At 43.6% G+C, this 17537-nt stretch overlaps 1 protein-coding gene across 6 annotated transcripts in view; it reads left to right on the plus strand.

Moving 5' to 3' along the window:
- Positions 1–17537, plus strand: part of PRIM2 (DNA primase subunit 2) — a 449872-nt gene that overhangs the window by 205839 nt on the left and 226496 nt on the right. The window contains exon 7 of one of the 6 annotated variants that reach the window (XM_073626717.1): positions 17336–17480. The exons of the other annotated variants lie outside the window; for them this stretch is intronic. Within the exon in view, the coding sequence (XP_073482818.1) occupies positions 17336–17428 (93 nt within the window). The 3' untranslated portion in view covers positions 17429–17480. Of the gene's footprint in view, positions 1–17335; positions 17481–17537 lie in introns of those variants that run through there. 6 annotated transcript variants of the gene reach the window in all.

Genomic DNA, 17537 nt, shown 5'->3' on the forward strand with positions numbered 1-17537 from the left:
GACCTTACAATGCTGTTTGGCATAGGTGGTTGATTAGAAAGGTATGTAGTAAGAATAAAAGGAAAATTTTACTTTTGAGGTACCCAAGGATTACAGCCACATATTTGTATAGAAAAATACAAATGTTTTTTAATATAATTTTAAAAGCATCATAAACAGAGAAGCCAACAGTACATGTGAAAGAAATCACAGATCTAGTAGAACCACTGCAGCAAGGAGGATCTGTCTTCCGAGGCTCGCTTGGATCGCAGAGTACAGGGTTATTAAAGATACTAAAAAGGCATATCTGGCAGCATGAATATATGGGAGTCTTAAAGGCACCTTACCCCAATTATTACCGGAGCACTAGTTAATAGACCAAGTGAGTCCCACTCCCTAGTGGGCAGGAAGAGTTGGAGAAATTTGTGGCAGATACATGCCTGCTTACAAGCAAGTTGGGGTGAGAGCACAGTGGTGACACAAAAGTGTTTGTTGAAGCACAGTGGGATGTTGTTTGTTGGTGTGGGGGGGTCACACCAGAGGAAAACATATGCCGAAATAGAATTTCATGGTAAACTGGATAATTGGTATCACCAGACTTGACAGTTTTTGATGCATATGAGGATATATGCATAATCTGTGTGCACTATATTGCCAGTCAAGGATATTAATTTTCATGCATTTATAGTCCTATGTCACATATGTTATTGTGATGGGAATAAGGACACATACATAATCATGTTGTTGTGTTTTTTTTGTTTTTTTTTTTTATTTTTATTGAAGGTATATACTGTACATAACGGCAGCACAGCACCACTTGACTTTATCATAATAATTTAAAAGCTTCTTTAAAATGATACTGCCGTGGCCAAAAGTTTTGAAAATGGCACAAACATAATTTTCACAAAGTCTGCTGCTTCATTGTTTTTAGATTTTTTTTGTCAGATGCTTTTTGCTGGACTTTCTGGGGCGCCCTGAAGCCTTCGTCACAAATGTAGTGGAATTTTTTTTATGGGGATTAAGGTCATTTTCATACTAAAGAGGGCCTTTGCAATTAATTGCAATTCATCTGATCACTCTTCATAACTTTCTCGAGTATGTGCAAATTGCCATCATAAAAACAAGGCAACAGACTTTGTAAAAATGTAATATTTGTGTCATTCTCAAAACCTTTGTCCATGGCTGTGCATTCATTAAGAAACCTCCTTATACAGGTATCCCTGTCTCATGCGCATTAACACTTTTTATATCGGTGCCATATTATTACATAATTACATCCAAATGATCACCTGTACACAATCTGTAGGGCTGATGGTACAGTACTTGTAAATTTTATTTATTACATGTACTTGTATAGCGCCATGCATCAATTTACTCATATTATATAATATAATATATTTATTAGGGCTGCAACCAACGATTATTTTCATAATCGATTAGTTGGCCGATTTATTGTTGCGATTAATTGGTTAATAACCTTAAAAAAAGTGTGGTGTATAATTTAGTTAATATGTAAAGTTTTAAAAAAGGCAATTTATTCTTAAATATCTCTATGCAGTGGTAAATATAAATAACCAACTATATGGTTAGGGAGCAAAATATTGAATCCACTCTGAGAATAACAGACAGAAGAGATATACTGTGTATACTATTAGAGGAGATACAGTCAGGTCCATAAATATTGGGACATGGACAAAATTCTAGTCTTTTTGGCTCTATACACCACCACAATGGATTTGAAATGAAACGAACAAGATGTGCTTTAACTGTAGACTTTCAGCTATTTGCATTTGGAATCTGTTGCTGTCAACTCTCAATATGAGATCCAAAGAGCTGTCACTATCAGTAAAGCAAGCCATCATTAGGCTGAAAAAACAAAACAAACCCATCAGAGAGATAGCAAAAACATTAGGTGTGGCCAAATCAACTGTTTGGAACATCCTTAAAAGGAAAGAATGCACTCCAGGAGGTAGGTGTATGTGTGTCAAAGTCAACAATCAAGAGAAGACTTAACCAGAGTGAATACAGAGGGTTGACCACAAGATGTAAACCATTGGTGAGCCTCAAAAACAGGAAGGCCAGAGTAGAGTTTGCCAAACAACATCTAAAAAAGCCTTCACAGTTCTGGATCAACATCCTATGGACAGATGAGACCAAGATCACCTTGTACCAAAGTGATGGGAAGAGAAGAGTATGGAGAAGGAAAGGAACTGCTCATGATCCAAAGCATACCACCTCATCAGAGAAGCATGGTGGTGGTAGTGTCATGGCGTGGGCATGTATGGCTGCCAATGGAACTGGTTCTCTTGTATTGATGATGTGACTGCTGACAAAAACAGCAGGATGAATTCTTAAGTGTTTCGGGCAATATTATCTGCTCGTATTCAGCAAAATGCTTCAGAACTCATTGGACAGTGCTTCACAGTGCAGAAGGACAATGACCCGAAGCATACTGCAAAAGCAACCAAAGAGTTTTTTAAGGGAAAGAAGTGGAATGTTATGCAATGGCCAAGTCAATCACCTGACCTGAATCCGATTGAGCATGCATTTCACTTGCTGAAGACAAAACTGAAGGGAAAATGCATTCCAGACTTCAGACTGTAATTGACTGCAAAGGATTTGCAACCACGTATTAAAAAGTGAAAGATAAAAAAAAAAAAAAAAAAAAGTGAAAGATTGATGGATGATTGTTAATCTGTCCCATTACTTTTGGTCCCTTTAAAAAGTGGGAGGCACATATACAAACTGTTGTAATTCCTACACCGTTCACCTGGTTTGGAAGTAAATACCCTCACATTAACCACTTAAGGACCGCCTAACGCCGATTTACGTCGGCAAAGCGGCACGGGCAGGCAAAATCACGTACATGTACGTGATTTGCCTTCCGCGGGTGGGGGGTCCGATCGGACCCCCCCCCCGCCGCCCGAGGCGGTCCCGTTCTGTTCCCCGGCGATCCGAGATGAGGGGGAGGCCATCCGTTCGTGGCCCCCCCCTCGCGATCGCCGCCGGCCAATGGGAACATTCCTTTGCTGCTGTATGCTAAACAGCAGCAAAGGAAATGATGTCATCTCCCCTCAGCTCGGTATTCCGTTCCAGCGCCGAGGGGAGAAGACATCAATGTAAGTGCACAACACACTACACACACAGTAGAACATGCCAGGCATACAAAACACCCCGATCCCCCCCCCCGATCGCCCCCCGATCCCCCCCCCATCACCCCCCCCCCCCTGTCACAAACTGACACCAGCAGGTTTTTTTTTTTTTTTTTTTTTTCTGATTACTGCATAGTGTCAGTTTGTGACAGTTACAGTGTTGGGACAGTTAGTATTACCCCCCTTTAGGTCTAGGATACCCCCCTAACCCCCCCTAATAAAGTTTTAACCCCTTGATCACCCCCTGTCACCAGTGTTGCTAAGCGATCATTTTTCTGATCGCTGTATTAGTGTCACTGGTGACGCTAGTTAGGGACGTAAATATTTAGGTTCGCCGTCAGCGTTTTATAGTGTCAGGGACCCCCATATACTATCTAATAAATGTTTTAACCCCTTGATTGCCCCCTAGTTAACCCTTTCACCACTGATCACTGTATAAACGTTACGGTTGACGCTGGTTAGTTCGTTTATTTTTTATAGTGTCAGGGCACCCGCCGTTTATTACCGAATAAAGGTTTAGCCCCCTGATCGCCCGGCGGTGATATGCGTCGCCCCAGGCAGCGTCAGATTAGCGCCAGTACCGCTAACACCCACGCACGCAGCATACGCCTCCCTTAGTGGTATAGTATCTGATCGGATCAATATCTGATCCGATCAGATCTATACTAGCGTCCCCAGCAGTTTAGGGTTCCCAAAAACGCAGTGTTAGCGGGATCAGCCCAGATACCTGCTAGCACCTGCGTTTTGCCCCTCCGCCCGGCCCGGCCCACCCAAGTGCAGTATCGATCGATCACTGTCCCTTACAAAACACTAAACGCATAACTGCAGCGTTCGCAGTCAGGCCTGATCCCTGCGATCGCTAACAGTTTTTTTGGTAGCGTTTTGGTGAACTGGCAAGCACCAGCCCCAGGCAGCGTCAGGTTAGCGCCAGTACCGCTAACACCCACGCACGCACCGTACACCTCCCTTAGTGGTATAGTATCTGAACGGATCAATATCTGATCCGATCAGATCTATACTGGAGTCCCCAGCAGTTTAGGGTTCCCAAAAACGCAGTGTTAGCGGGATCAGCCCAGATACCTGCTAGCACCTGTGTTTTGCCCCTCCGCCCGGCCCAGCCCAGCCCACCCAAGTGCAGTATCGATCGATCACTGACACTTACAAAACACTAAACACATAACTGCAGCGTTCGCAGAGTCAGGCCTTGATCCCTGCGATCGCTAACAGTTTTTTTGGTAGCGTTTTGGTGAACTGGCAAGCACCAGCGGCCTAGTACACCCCGGTCGTAGTCAAACCAGCACTGCAGCAACACTTGGTGACGTGGCCAGTCCCATAAGTGCAGTTCAAGCTGGTGAGGTGGCAAGCACAAATAGTGTCCCGCTGCCACCAAGAAGACAAACACAGGCCCGTCGTGCCCATAGTGCCCTTCCTGCTGCATTCGCCAATCCTAATTGGGAACCCACCACTTCTGCAGCGCCCGTACTTCCCCCATTCACATCCCCAATCAAATGCAGTCGGCTGCATGAGAGGCATTTTCTTTATGTCCTCCCGAGTACCCCTACCCAACGAACCCCCCCAAAAAAGATGTTGTGTCTGCAGGAAGCGCGGATATAGGCGTGACACCCGCTATTATTGTCCCTCCTGTCCTGACAATCCTGGTCTTTGCATTGGTGAATGTTTTGAACGCTACCATTCACTAGTTGAGTATTAGCATAGGGTACAGCATTGCACAGACTAGGACACACTTTCACAGGGTCTCCCAAGATGCCATCGCATTTTGAGAGACCCGAACCTGGAACCGGTTACAGTTACAAAAGTTAGTTACAAAAAAAGTGTCAAAAAAAAAATATATATATATAAAATAAAAAAAAATAGTTGTCGTTTTATTGTTCTCTCTCTCTCTATTCTCTCTCTATTGCTCTGCTCTTTTTTACTGTATTCTATTCTGCAATGTTTTATTGTTATTATGTTTTATCATGTTTGCTTTTTCAGGTATGCAATTTTTTATACTTTACCGTTTACTGTGCTTTATTGTTAACCATTTTTTTGTCTTCAGGTATGCCATTCACGACTTTGAGTGGTTATACCAGAATGATGCCTGCAGGTTTAGGTATCATCTTGGTATCATTCTTTTCAGCCAGCGGTCGGCTTTCATGTAAAAGCAATCCTAGCGGCTAATTAGCCTCTAGACTGCTTTTACAAGCCGTGGGAGGGAATGCCCCCCCCCCCCACCGTCTTCCGTGTTTTTCTCTGGCTCTCCTGTCTCAACAGGGAACCTGAGAATGCAGCCGGTGATTCAGCCAGCTGACCATAGAGCTGATCAGAGACCAGAGTGGCTCCAAACATCTCTATGGCCTAAGAAACCGGAAGCTACGAGCATTTTATGACTTAGATTTCGCCGGATGTAAATAGCGCCGTTGGGAAATTGGGGAAGCATTTTATCACACCGATCTTGGTGTGGTCAGATGCTTTGAGGGCAGAGGAGAGATCTAGGGTCTAATAGACCCCAATTTTTTCAAAAAAGAGTACCTGTCACTACCTATTGCTATCATAGGGGATATTTACATTCCCCGAGATAACAATAAAAATGATTAAAAAAAAAAAATATGAAAGGAACAGTTTAAAAATAAGATAAAAAAAGCAGAAAAATAATAAAGAAAAAAAAAAAAAAAAGCACCCCTGTCGCCCCCTGCTCTCGCGCTAAGGCGAATGCAATCGGCGGTCTGTCGTCAAACGTAAACAGCAATTGCACCATGCATGTGAGGTATCACCGCGAAGGTCAGATCGAGGGCGGTAATTTTTGCAGTAGACCTCCTCTGTAGATCTAAAGTGGTAACCTGTAAAGGCTTTTAAAAATGTATTTATTTTGTTGCCACTGCACGTTTGTGCGCAATTTTAAAGCATGTCATGTTTGGTATCCATGTACTCGGCCTAAGATCATCTTTTTTATTTCATCAAACATTTGGGCAATATAGTGTGTTTTAGTGCATTAAAATTTAAAAAAGTGTGTTTTTTCCCCAAAAAATGCGTTTGAAAAATCGCTGCGCAAATACTGTGTGAAAAAAAAAAATGAAACACCCACCATTTTAATCTGTAGGGCATTTGCTTTAAAAAAATATATAATGTTTGGGGGTTCAAAGTAATTTTTTTGCAAAAAAAAAATAACTTTTTCATGTAAACAATAAGTGTCAGAAAGGGCTTTGTCTTCAAGTGGTTAGAAGAGTGGGTGATGTGTGACATAAGCTTCCAAATGTTGTGCATAAAATGCCAGGACAGTTCAAAACCCCCCCAAATGACCCCATTTAGGAAAGTAGACACCCCAAGCTATTTGCTGAGAGGCATGTCGAGTCCATGGAATATTTTATATTGCGACACAAGTTGCGGGAAAGAGACACATTTTTTTTTTTTTTTTTGCACAAAGTTGTCACTAAATGATATATTGCTCAAACATGCCATGGGAATATGTGAAATTACACCCCAAAATACATTCTGTTGCTTCTCCTGAGTACGGGGATACCACATGTGTGAGACTTTTTGGGAGCCTAGCCACGTACGGGACCCCGAAAACCAAGCACCGCCTTCAGGCTTTCTAAGGGCGTGAATTTTTGATTTCACTCTTCACTGCCTATCACAGTTTCGGAGGCCATGGAAAGCCCAGGTGGCACAAACCCCCCCCAAATGACCCCATTTTGGAAAGTAGACACCCCAAGCTATTTGCTGAGAGGTATAGTGAGTATTTTGCAGACCTCACTTTTTGTCACAAAGTTTTGAAAATTGAAAAAAGAAAAAAAAAAATGTTTTTTCTTGTCTTTCTTCATTTTCAAAAACAAATGAGAGCTGCAAAATACTCACCATGCCTCTCAGCAAATAGCTTGGGGTGTCTACTTTCCAAAATGGGGTCATTTGGGGGGGTTTTGTGCCACCTGGGCATTCCATGGCCTCCGAAACTGTGATAGGTAGTGAGGAGTAAAATCAAAAATTTACACCCTTAGAAATCCTGAAGGTGGTGATTGGTTTTCGGGGCCCCGTACGCGGCTAGGCTCCCAAAAAGTCCCACACATGTGGTATCCCCATACTCAGGAGAAGCAGCTGAATGTATTTTGGGGTGCAATTCCACATATGCCCATGGCCTGTGTGAGCAATATATCATTTAGTGACAACTTTTTGTAAATATTTTTTTTTTTTTTTTTTTTTTGTCATTATTCAATCACTTGGGACAAAAAAAATAAATATTCAATGGGTTCAACATGCCTCTCAGCAATTTCCTTGGGGTGTCTACTTTCCAAAATGGGGTCACTTGGGGGGGTTTTGTACTGCCCTGCCATTTTAGCACCTCAAGAAATGACATAGGCAGTCATAAACTAAAAGCTGTGTAAATTACAGAAAATGTACCCTAGTTTGTAGACGCTATAACTTTTGCGTAAACCAATAAATATACGCTTATTGACATTTTTTTTACCAAAGACGTGTGGCCGAATACATTTTGGCCTAAATGTATGACTAAAATTTAGTTTATTGGATTTTTTTTATAACAAAAAGTAGAAAATATCATTTTTTTTCAAAATTTTCGGTCTTTTTCCGTTTATAGCGCAAAAAATAAAAACCGCAGAGGTGATCAAATACCATCAAAAGAAAGCTCTATTTGTGGGAAGAAAAGGACGCAAATTTTGTTTGGGTACAGCATTGCATGACCGCGCAATTAGCAGTTAAAGCGACGCAGTGCCAAATTGGAAAAAGACCTCTGGTCCTTAGGCAGCATAATGGTCCAGGGCTCAAGTGGTTAAAGCGGAAAGTCTGCAGTTAAAGCACATCTTGTTGGTTTCATTTCAAATCCATTGTGGTGGTGTATAGAGCCAAAAAGATTAGAATTGTGTTGATGTCCCAATATTTATGGACCTGACTATATTCTGTATTTACTATTAGAGGAGATATACCGTGTATACTATTATGCCGCGTACACACGGTCGGACTTTCTGGGAAGCTAGGTGTGGTGGTCCCCCCAAAATCCATACCAGACCCCGATCCGAGCACGCAGCCCGGCCGGTCAGGAAAGGGGGTGGGGACGAGCGAGCGCCCCCCCCCCCCCCTCTTGAACCGTACCAGGCCGCATGCCCTCAACATGGGGGGGTGCTTTGGGGGAGGGGGCGCCCTGAGTTGACCGAGTTGACCACGCCCCCTAAAACGTCACAGTCCCAACATGCCCAGGGACTGTGACATCATAAGGGGGCGGGGTCTCCGCCTATATAAGTCACAACGGAACCCTCAGAGACCAGTCCAGCCGGAGAGAGCGTTGTGTCAACATCTGGAGAAGAGAAGACAAGAAGCCCAGAAGTCCGGTGGCAAGAGAGCTACCTGAAGACAGCGGAGGAGCCGGCCGAAGAACTGGAACACCGGGAGAAGAGAGCGGAGAAGAACCAACCGGACGCCGGGAGAAGATGAAGCTGTTTAATAAATTATTTTAAAAAACCTGTGTAGTGTGTTTTTATTATTGACACTTTTTCCCTAGGTGAATGGGTAGGGGTACCATGTACCATGTACCCCATACTCATTCACATAGGATGGGGGGGCTGGGATCTGGGGGCCCTCTTATTATAGGGGGCTCCCGGATTCCGATAAGCCCCCGCCCGCAGACCCCTACAACCAACGGCAAGGGTTGTTGGGAAGAGGCCCTTGTCCTCATCAACATGGGGACAAGGTGCTCTGTGGTGGGGGGCACCGCAGGGCGCCCCCTCCCCCAAAGCACCCCCCCATGTTGAGGGCATGCGGCCTGGTACGGTTCAGGAGGGGGGGGGCGCTCGCTCGTCCCCACCCCATTTCCTGACCGGCCGGGCTGCGTGCTCGGATCGGGGTCTGGTATGGATTTTGGGGGAACCCCCATGCCGGTTTTTCGGCGTAGGGGGTTCCCCTTAAAGTTCCATACCAGACCTAAGGGCTTGGGATGCCCCCCGCGCTCGCCGCAATAGGAAAATGTTGTTTTTCCTATTGCAGCGAGCGCGAGATGCAGTACCCTGCTCCTCCGTCGTATCTGGTCTGTCGGACCAGCATACAGACGAACGGACTTTCCGTCAGGAACTGAGTCCGGCGGAGTTACGACGTAAAGATTTGAAGCAAGTTTCAAATCTAAAGTACGTCGGATTTCCGACCGAAACGGTCCGTCGGAAGTCCGATGGAGACCACACACAGTCAGATTGTCCGCTGGACTTTTGTAGGTGAAAAGTTCGACCGTGTGTACGCGGCATTAGAGGAGATATACCGTGTATACTATTTGAGGAGATATACCGTGTATACTATTTGAGGAGGTATACCGTGTATACTATTTGAGGAGGTATACCGTGTATACTATTTGAGGAGGTATACCGTGTATACTGTATATGCTATTAACCACTTCGCGCCCGTAGGGCGTCCTGGGACGTCCTAGACTTTGAGGGGCTATATCTGAATGATGCCTGTAGCTACAGACATCATTCAGATATCGGCTTTTTCCGCCGGCGATTCCCTACACCATAGGAACGATCATAGCGGCTGTTCTGCCGCTTGATCGTTCTTACGGGCGGCGGGAGGGGACGCCCCCCCCTCCCGCCGCCCTCCGGTGCTTGTACCGACTCACCGGACACAGGATCCGCCATCCCCGGATGGTGATCATAGAGATTTCCGGCGGACCAGATGGTCGCCGGAGTCTCTATGATTGTTTGGAGGCCGGGCGCGATGTTATGACGTCACGCCCGGCCTCTGCATTCAAAAAACGGTGCCGCTTCGGCTGGGAAGCAGTGATCGTTTTTTTGGGTTTTTTTAAATTTTAGGCTTCCCAGCCTAGAGGTGAGATGTGGGGTCTTAGTGACCCCATATCTTACTGTAAAAATTACCGATCATGCCATATTCCTATTAGGGATGTTTACATTCCTTGTAATAGGAATAAAAGTAATCAAAATTATTTTTTTTTTAAATGTCAAACTAAAAAAATAAAAGTCAAATTAACAATAAAAAAAAAAAAAAAAATAAAGTGTCCCTGTCCCTGTATGCTCGCACGCAGAAGCGAACGCATACGTAAGTCCCGCCCACATAAGAAACCGGTGTTCAAACCACACGTGAGGTATCGCCGCGAACGTTAGAGCGAGAGAAATAATTCTAGCCCTAGACCCCCTCTGTAACTCGAAACATGTAACCAGTAAAAAATTTTAAACCGTCGCCTATGGGGATTTTTAAGTACCAAAGTTTGGCGCCATTCCACGAGTGTGTGCAATTTTGCAGTGTGACATGTTGGGTATCTATTTACTCAGCATAACTTCATCTTTCACAATATGCAAAAAAATTTGGCTAACTTTAATGTTTTGTTTTTTTTTTTTTAAGCATGAAACTGTTTTTTTTCCAAAAAAACGCATTCGAAAAATTGCTGCGCAAATACCGCGCGAGATAAAAAGTTGCAATGACCGCCATTGTATTTTCTAGGGTCTTTGCTAAAAATATATATTTAATGTTTGGGGGTTCTATGTAATTTTCTAGCAAAAAAATGATGAATTTTACATGTAGGACAGAAATGTCAGAATTGGCCTGGGCACGAAGTGGTTAAAGGGTGAATTGGGTAAATATCAGACTCGGAGATCGATTTTTTTTATTTAAAAAACAATGTCTTCCTTAAAAAAAAAAAAAAAAAAAAAAAAGTAATTTTAAGAACGTTTGTTCGGTTTTCTAATCATTAGTGGGGTCAAATCGACTTTCACTTTCAACCACAGTGACAGGAACATTTGGATATAATAGAAAACTTCTTGGTCAAAGGAATTTTCAGACAGTGTATGCAGTTTTCGTTCAGAAATAACATTCATTTTAAAAACAGAATGTTAAAAACAAGTGAAAATTTCAACAACATTCTTTCATTCAGCGAATGTACAAAGATTTTTCGTCTGAATATTCTCGTCTGAAAATTGATCCGTGTGGCCAGCATAAGGCTCGGTACACACCTATGGAGTTTGCTTTGATCTGTTCCTGCAGTGCTTTTTGCTGTGCGTTTTGATTTTTGCGCACGTAATTTTGCTGCGACTTTGCATTTTTTTGCTAATTTGTTTTTGGGCAGATTAAACACAAATTGCTGCAAAAACGCACCGTTTTGCGTTATAAAATAGTCCTTGACCCTTTCCAAATACGCAGTGGCTGAAAAAGCATAGATGTGAACGTGTCCCATAGGAAACCATGTAAATGAACTGTAGTGCGTTTCTGCAAAAAGCATCAAAAAACACATAGATGTGAACCAGTTCTAAGACGTTTAGTAAAATAATGGGGTTAAAAAAATAAAATTAGCCCTTTTATAGTACAAAAAAGCAGATAATCACTACTGTAGGGGGTTCATTTTTTTTACTGTAGAACTGTGAAAGTAATATTTACAGTAGTGATTATTTGCTCTTTTTGTACTATAAAGAACGCATTTTGTTTTTTTAACCCCATTATGTTACTGGCCGATTAATCGATTATGAAAGTAGTAATCGATTAATTTCATAATCGATTAGTTGTCGATTAATCAATTAGTTTCAGCCCTTATAAATATATATATATATATATATATATATATATATATATCTAAAAAATATAATATGGGATGCACTAAATGGGAATTTTGGTACAGAAAATGACAGTATTTTTATATATAATTGTATTAAACTTTTTAATTAATATCATCAATTTAAATTAATATGAATTTATTGTTGGCCATTATTGGCACCTTTTAGTGCAAGAAAGGTCAAGAAAAATGCAGTCTGCAATCTCTAACCATCTTTTGTATCATGTCCTGAGTCTCTAACCATCTTTTGTATTATGTCTGCAATTTCTTACTTAACCACTTCCCGCCCGCCCTATAGCGGATCTACGTCCGGGAAGTGGTTCAGTTATCCTGACTGGGCGTCATATGACGTCCAACAGGATAACATGCCGCTGCGCACCCCCGGGGGTGCGCATCGTGGCGATCGGTGGAGCGGTGTGTCAGCCTGACACACCGCTCCACCGATCTTGGTAAAGAGCCTCCGGCGGAGGCTCTTTTCCACGTGATCAGCCGTGTCCAATCACGGCTGATCACGCTGTCAATGGGAAGAGCCGTTGATCGGCTTTTCCTCACTCGCATCTGACAGACGCGAGTAGAGGAGAGCCGATCGGCAGTTCTCCTGACAGGGGGGTCTGCGCTGATTGTTTATCAGCGCAGCCCCCCCTCAGATCACCACACTGGACCACCAGGGATCACCACTAGGACCACCAGGGAAGGGGCAACATGTGGATGGCCAGGTATGTACCCCATGGCCATCCACATGTGCCCAATCTGTGCCCATAAATGGGCACTGATTGGCACCATTATGTGCCAGATCTGCCCAGCAATGCCCCCAATGTTTTATCAGTGCCACCTGTTATTGCCCATTGGTGCCACCTGTCATTGCCCATTGGTGCCACCTGTCATTGCCCATCAGTGCCACACATCAGTGCCACCCATAGGTACCCATCAGTGCCACCCATAGGTACCCATCAGTGCCACCCATAGGTACCCATCAGTGCCACCCATAGGTACCCATCAGTGCCACCCATATGTACCAATCAATGCCTCCTATGAGTGCCCATTGGTGCCACCTCATTGGTGCCACCTCATTGGTGCCACCTTATCAGTACCCATCAGTGCAGCCATATCAGTGCCCGTCATTGAAGGAGAAAACGTACTTATTTACAAAAAATTTTAACAGAAACAAAGAAAAACTTGTTTTTTTTCAAAATTTTCGGTCTTATTTTATTTGTTGCGCAAAAAATAAAAACCGCAGAGGTGATCAAATACCACCAAAAGAAAGCTCTATTTGTGGGAACAAAATGATAAAAAATTTGTCTGGGTACAGTGTAGCATGACCGCGCAATTGTCATTCGAATTGCGACATCGCTGAAAGCTGAAAATTGGTCTGGGCGGGAAGGTGTCTAAGTGCCTGAAGTGGTTAAACACATTGCTAATAGTATTAGCAAAATTTCCATTCGGGGCACCTCTAGCAAACATGATACAGGAGATGGTCAAAGACTGCAGACATGATACAAGAAATCCATGCAGCCTACCTGTGCCCAGCAGCCTCACCACCAGTGCCCGTCATATGCAGCCTGCCAGTGCCCAGCAGCCTCACCACCAGTGCCGTCATATGCAGCCTGCCTGTGCCCAGCAGCCCCACCAGTGCCTGTCATATGCAGCCTGTCTGTGCCCAGTAGCCTCACCAGTGCCGTCATATGCACCCTGCCTGTGCCCAGCAGCCTCACCAGTGCCTGTCATTTGCAGCCTGCCTGTGCCCGGATCAGAGTGATCAGAGATTTGAATTGCCTGGGCCGCAGTAACAATGTCCCGCCTCCTGTGATCACATCACACTGATTCAATGTCCCGCCAGACGATCAGTGTGCCGTCTATCACAAGAGGCGTGACATTGTTACTGCGGCCCGGACAATTGAGCTCCGTGACACATGGAGTTCGAGGAGGGAGGGGAGAAGGAGAGAGTTGAGGACTAGGCATGCCAGCATGATACTCCCACAATGGGCAGCACCCGGGGCGGACCCCGCCCCCTTTCGGTATCGGCTGTTTTTTCTTTCGGCTGAATGAAAAAACAGTTTTCGGACGATAATTTTCAGCGGCTGAAATTTCAGTGCACCTCTAATAAAAAAAATTATATGTAGTGATGGGTAGATGATTACTATTTAGTAGTTATTATAATGTGAGTAATTTTCCGCATCTTTCGGTTCTTCCAGAGAAATGCATTTATTGAAACTTCAGACAGGACAAAGTCCATAAGATACTGGCAACAGATGACAAAATCCAACAGAGTAAATATGACAATGAACAGTAGCCTTCAGAGTCCCATTTGTCCTAGACTATATCTAGACCTGTGGCCCTCATCTTTATGGAGAATGACTGACAGCTTTTTGTAACTATTTTATTATATCTTTTTCTGTGACAACACTGAAGAAATGACACTTTGCTACAATTATAAAGTAGAAAGTGTACAGCTTGTATAACAGTGTCAATTTGCTGTCCCCTCAAAATAACTCAACACACAACCATTAATGTCTAAACCACTGGCAACAAAAAGAGTACACCCCTAAGTAAAAATGTCCAAATTGGGATACCATTATTTTCCAGCACTGCCTTAACCCACTTGGGCATGGAGTTCACCAGAGCTTCACAGGTTGCCACTGGAGTTCTCTTCCACTCCTCCATGACAACATCACGGAGCTGGTGGATGTTAGAAACCTTGTGTTCCTCCACCTTCCGTTGCCCCACAGATGCTCAATAGGGTTTAGGTCTGGAGACATGCTTTGCCAGTCCATCACATTTACCCTTATCTTCTTTAGCAAGGCAGTGGTCGTCTTGGAGGTATGTTTGGGGTCATTATCATGTTGGAAAACTGCCCTGCGGCCCAGTTTCTGAAGGGAGGGGTTCATGCTCTGCCTCAGTATGTCACAGTAAATGTTGGCGTTCATGGTTTCCTCAATGAACTGTAGCTCCCCAGTGCCGGCAGCACTCATGCAGCCCCAGACCATGACACTACCACCATCATGCTTGACTGTAGGCACACTTGACACCATCTGAACCAAATAAGTTTATCTTGGTCTCATCAGACCACAGGACATGGTTCCAGTAATCCATGTTTTTAGTCTGCTTGTCTTCAGCAAACAGTTTGCAGGTTTTCTTGTGCATCATCTTTAGAAGAGGCTTCCTTCTGGGATGACAGCCATGCAGACCAATTTTGATGCAGTGTGCAGCGTATGGTCTGAGCACTGACAGACTGACCCCCCCACCCCCACCCCTTCAACCTCTGCAGCAGTGCTGGCAGCACTCATGTGTCTATTTCCCAAAGACAACCCCTGGCTATAACGCTGAGTACGTGAACTCAACTTCTTTGGTCCACCATGGTGAGGCCTGTTCTGAGTGGAACCTGTCCTGTTAAACCACTGTATGGTCTTGGCCACTGTGCTGCAGCTCAGATTCAGGGTCTTGGTAAGCTTCTTATAGCCTAGGCCATCTTTATGTAGAACAATTCTTTTTTTCGGATCCTCATAGAGTTCTTTGCCATGAGGTGCCATGTTAAACTTCCAGTGACTAGTATGAGAGAGAGCAATAACACCAAATTTAACATACCTGCTCCCCATTCACACCTTATACCTTGTAGCACTAACCAGTCACGTGACACTGGGGAGGGAAAATGGCTAATTGGGCCCAATTTGGACATTTTCAATTAGGGGTGTACTCACTTTTGTTGCCAGCGGTTTAGACATTAATGGCTGTCTGTTGAGTTATTTTGAGGGGACAGCAAATTCCCATACTAGGGCCAATTAAGACGGGATCCAATTAACCTAACAGTATGTCTTTGGAGTGTGAGGGGAAGTCGGAGTACCTGGAGGAAATTCATGCAGGCACAGGAAAAACATGCAAGCTCCAGGCAGGTAGTGCTGTGGTTGGGTTTCGATAAAAATGTGTACTTTTGTGTACAAATATATGGTTGTAATCCTTGGGTGCCTTAATATTCAATTTTCATTTGTTCTTGTACATACATTTCTGTGATTTATAGGATGTGGAACCTCTAATTCTGAGCCCACGCTGATGCATAGCATTATAGTCCATTGGTGCCTGAATCACAACTATGGCTGGCCAGAGATGTAAATCTTTTGACAGTGTACAGTAACTTGCAAAAGTATTCACTCCCCTTGGTTTTTTACCTATTCTGTTACATTACAGCCTTTAGTTCAATGTTTTTTTTAATCTAAATTATATGTGATTGATCAGAACACAATAGTCTAAGTTGGTGCAGTAAAATTTAAAAAAAATATATACATAAAACAATTTTTCAGAAATAAAAACTGATAATTGGCATGTGTGTATGTATTCAACCCCTTTGTTATGAAGCCCATAAAAAGCTCTGGTGCAACCAATTACCTTCAGAAGTCACATAATTGGTGAAATGATGTCCACCTGTGTGCAATCTAAGTGTCATGTGATCTGTCATTACATACATACACATACTTTTTGAAAGGCCCCAGAGACTGCAACACCTAAGCAAGAGCCACCACTAACCAAACACTGCCATGAAGACCAAGGAACTCTCCAAACAAGGGACAATGTTGAGAAGTACAAGTCAGGGTTAGGTTCTAAATAAATATCCAAATCTTTGATGATCCCTAGGAGCACAATCAAATCTATCATAACCAAATGGAAAGAACATGGCACAACAGCGAACCTGCCAAGAGACGGCCACACACCAAAACTCACGGACCGAACAAGGAGGGCATTAATCAGAGAGGCAGCACTGAGACCTAAGGTAACCCTGGAGGAGCTGCAGAGATCCACAGCAGAGACTGGAGTATCTGTACATAGGATGACAATAAGCCGTACGCTCCATAGAGTTGGGTTTTATGGCAGAGTGGCCAGAAGAAAGCCGTTACTTTCAGCAAAAAACAAAATTCGCACATTTTGAGTTTGCGAAAAGGCATGTGGGAAATTCCCAAAATGTATGGAGGAGGATGCTCTGGTCTGATGAGACTAAAATTTTTGGCCATCAAAGAAAACGCTGTCTCTTGCAAACCCAACGCCTCACATCACCCAAAGAACACCATCCCCACAGTGAAACATGGTAGTGGCAGCATCATGCTCTGGGAATGTTTTTCAGCAGTCAGGACCGGGAAACTGGTCAGAGTTGAGGGAAAGATGGATGGTGCTAAATACAGGGATATTCTTGAGCAAAACCTGTACCACTCTGTGTGATTTGAGGGTAGGACGGAGGTTCACCTTCCAGCAGGACAATGACCCCAAGCACACTGCTAAAGCAACACTTGAGTGGTTTAAGGGGAAACCTGTAAATGTGTTGGAATGGCCTAGTCAAAGCCCAGACCTCAATCCAATAGAAAATCTGTGGTCAGACTTAAAGATTGCTGTTCACGAGTGCAGAGAGTCCAACTTGAAGGAGCTGGAGCAGTTTTGCAAGGAGGAATGGGCAAAAATCCCAGTGGTAAGATGTGGCGACTTGGAGCTGTGATAGCCGCAAAAGGTGGCTCTATAAAGTATTGACTTTAGGGGGGTGAATAGCTATGCCCATTGACTTTTTCTGTTATTTTGTCCTATTGTTTGCTTCACAATAAAAAAAAAAAAAAAAAATCTTCAAAGTTGTGGGTGTTTTGTAAATTGATGCAAATCCTTAAATAATCCATGTTAATTCCAGATTGTGAGGCAACAAAACACGAAAAATGCCAAGGGGATGAATACTTATGCAAGGCACTGTATGTTACTGGCCAGATCACTGGGTGAAAACTGAGGGAAAATTATCTGCAAAAAAGCTAAAAGCAGTGCAGCCACTACATCTAATGTTTGGTAAGCTGGAATATATTTTTTTTTATTGCATTTAAATGTAAATTTGAGATCTG

Source organism: Aquarana catesbeiana, linkage group LG04, assembly GCF_042186555.1.
Source record: "Aquarana catesbeiana isolate 2022-GZ linkage group LG04, ASM4218655v1, whole genome shotgun sequence".
NCBI lineage: Eukaryota > Metazoa > Chordata > Amphibia > Anura > Ranidae > Aquarana > Aquarana catesbeiana.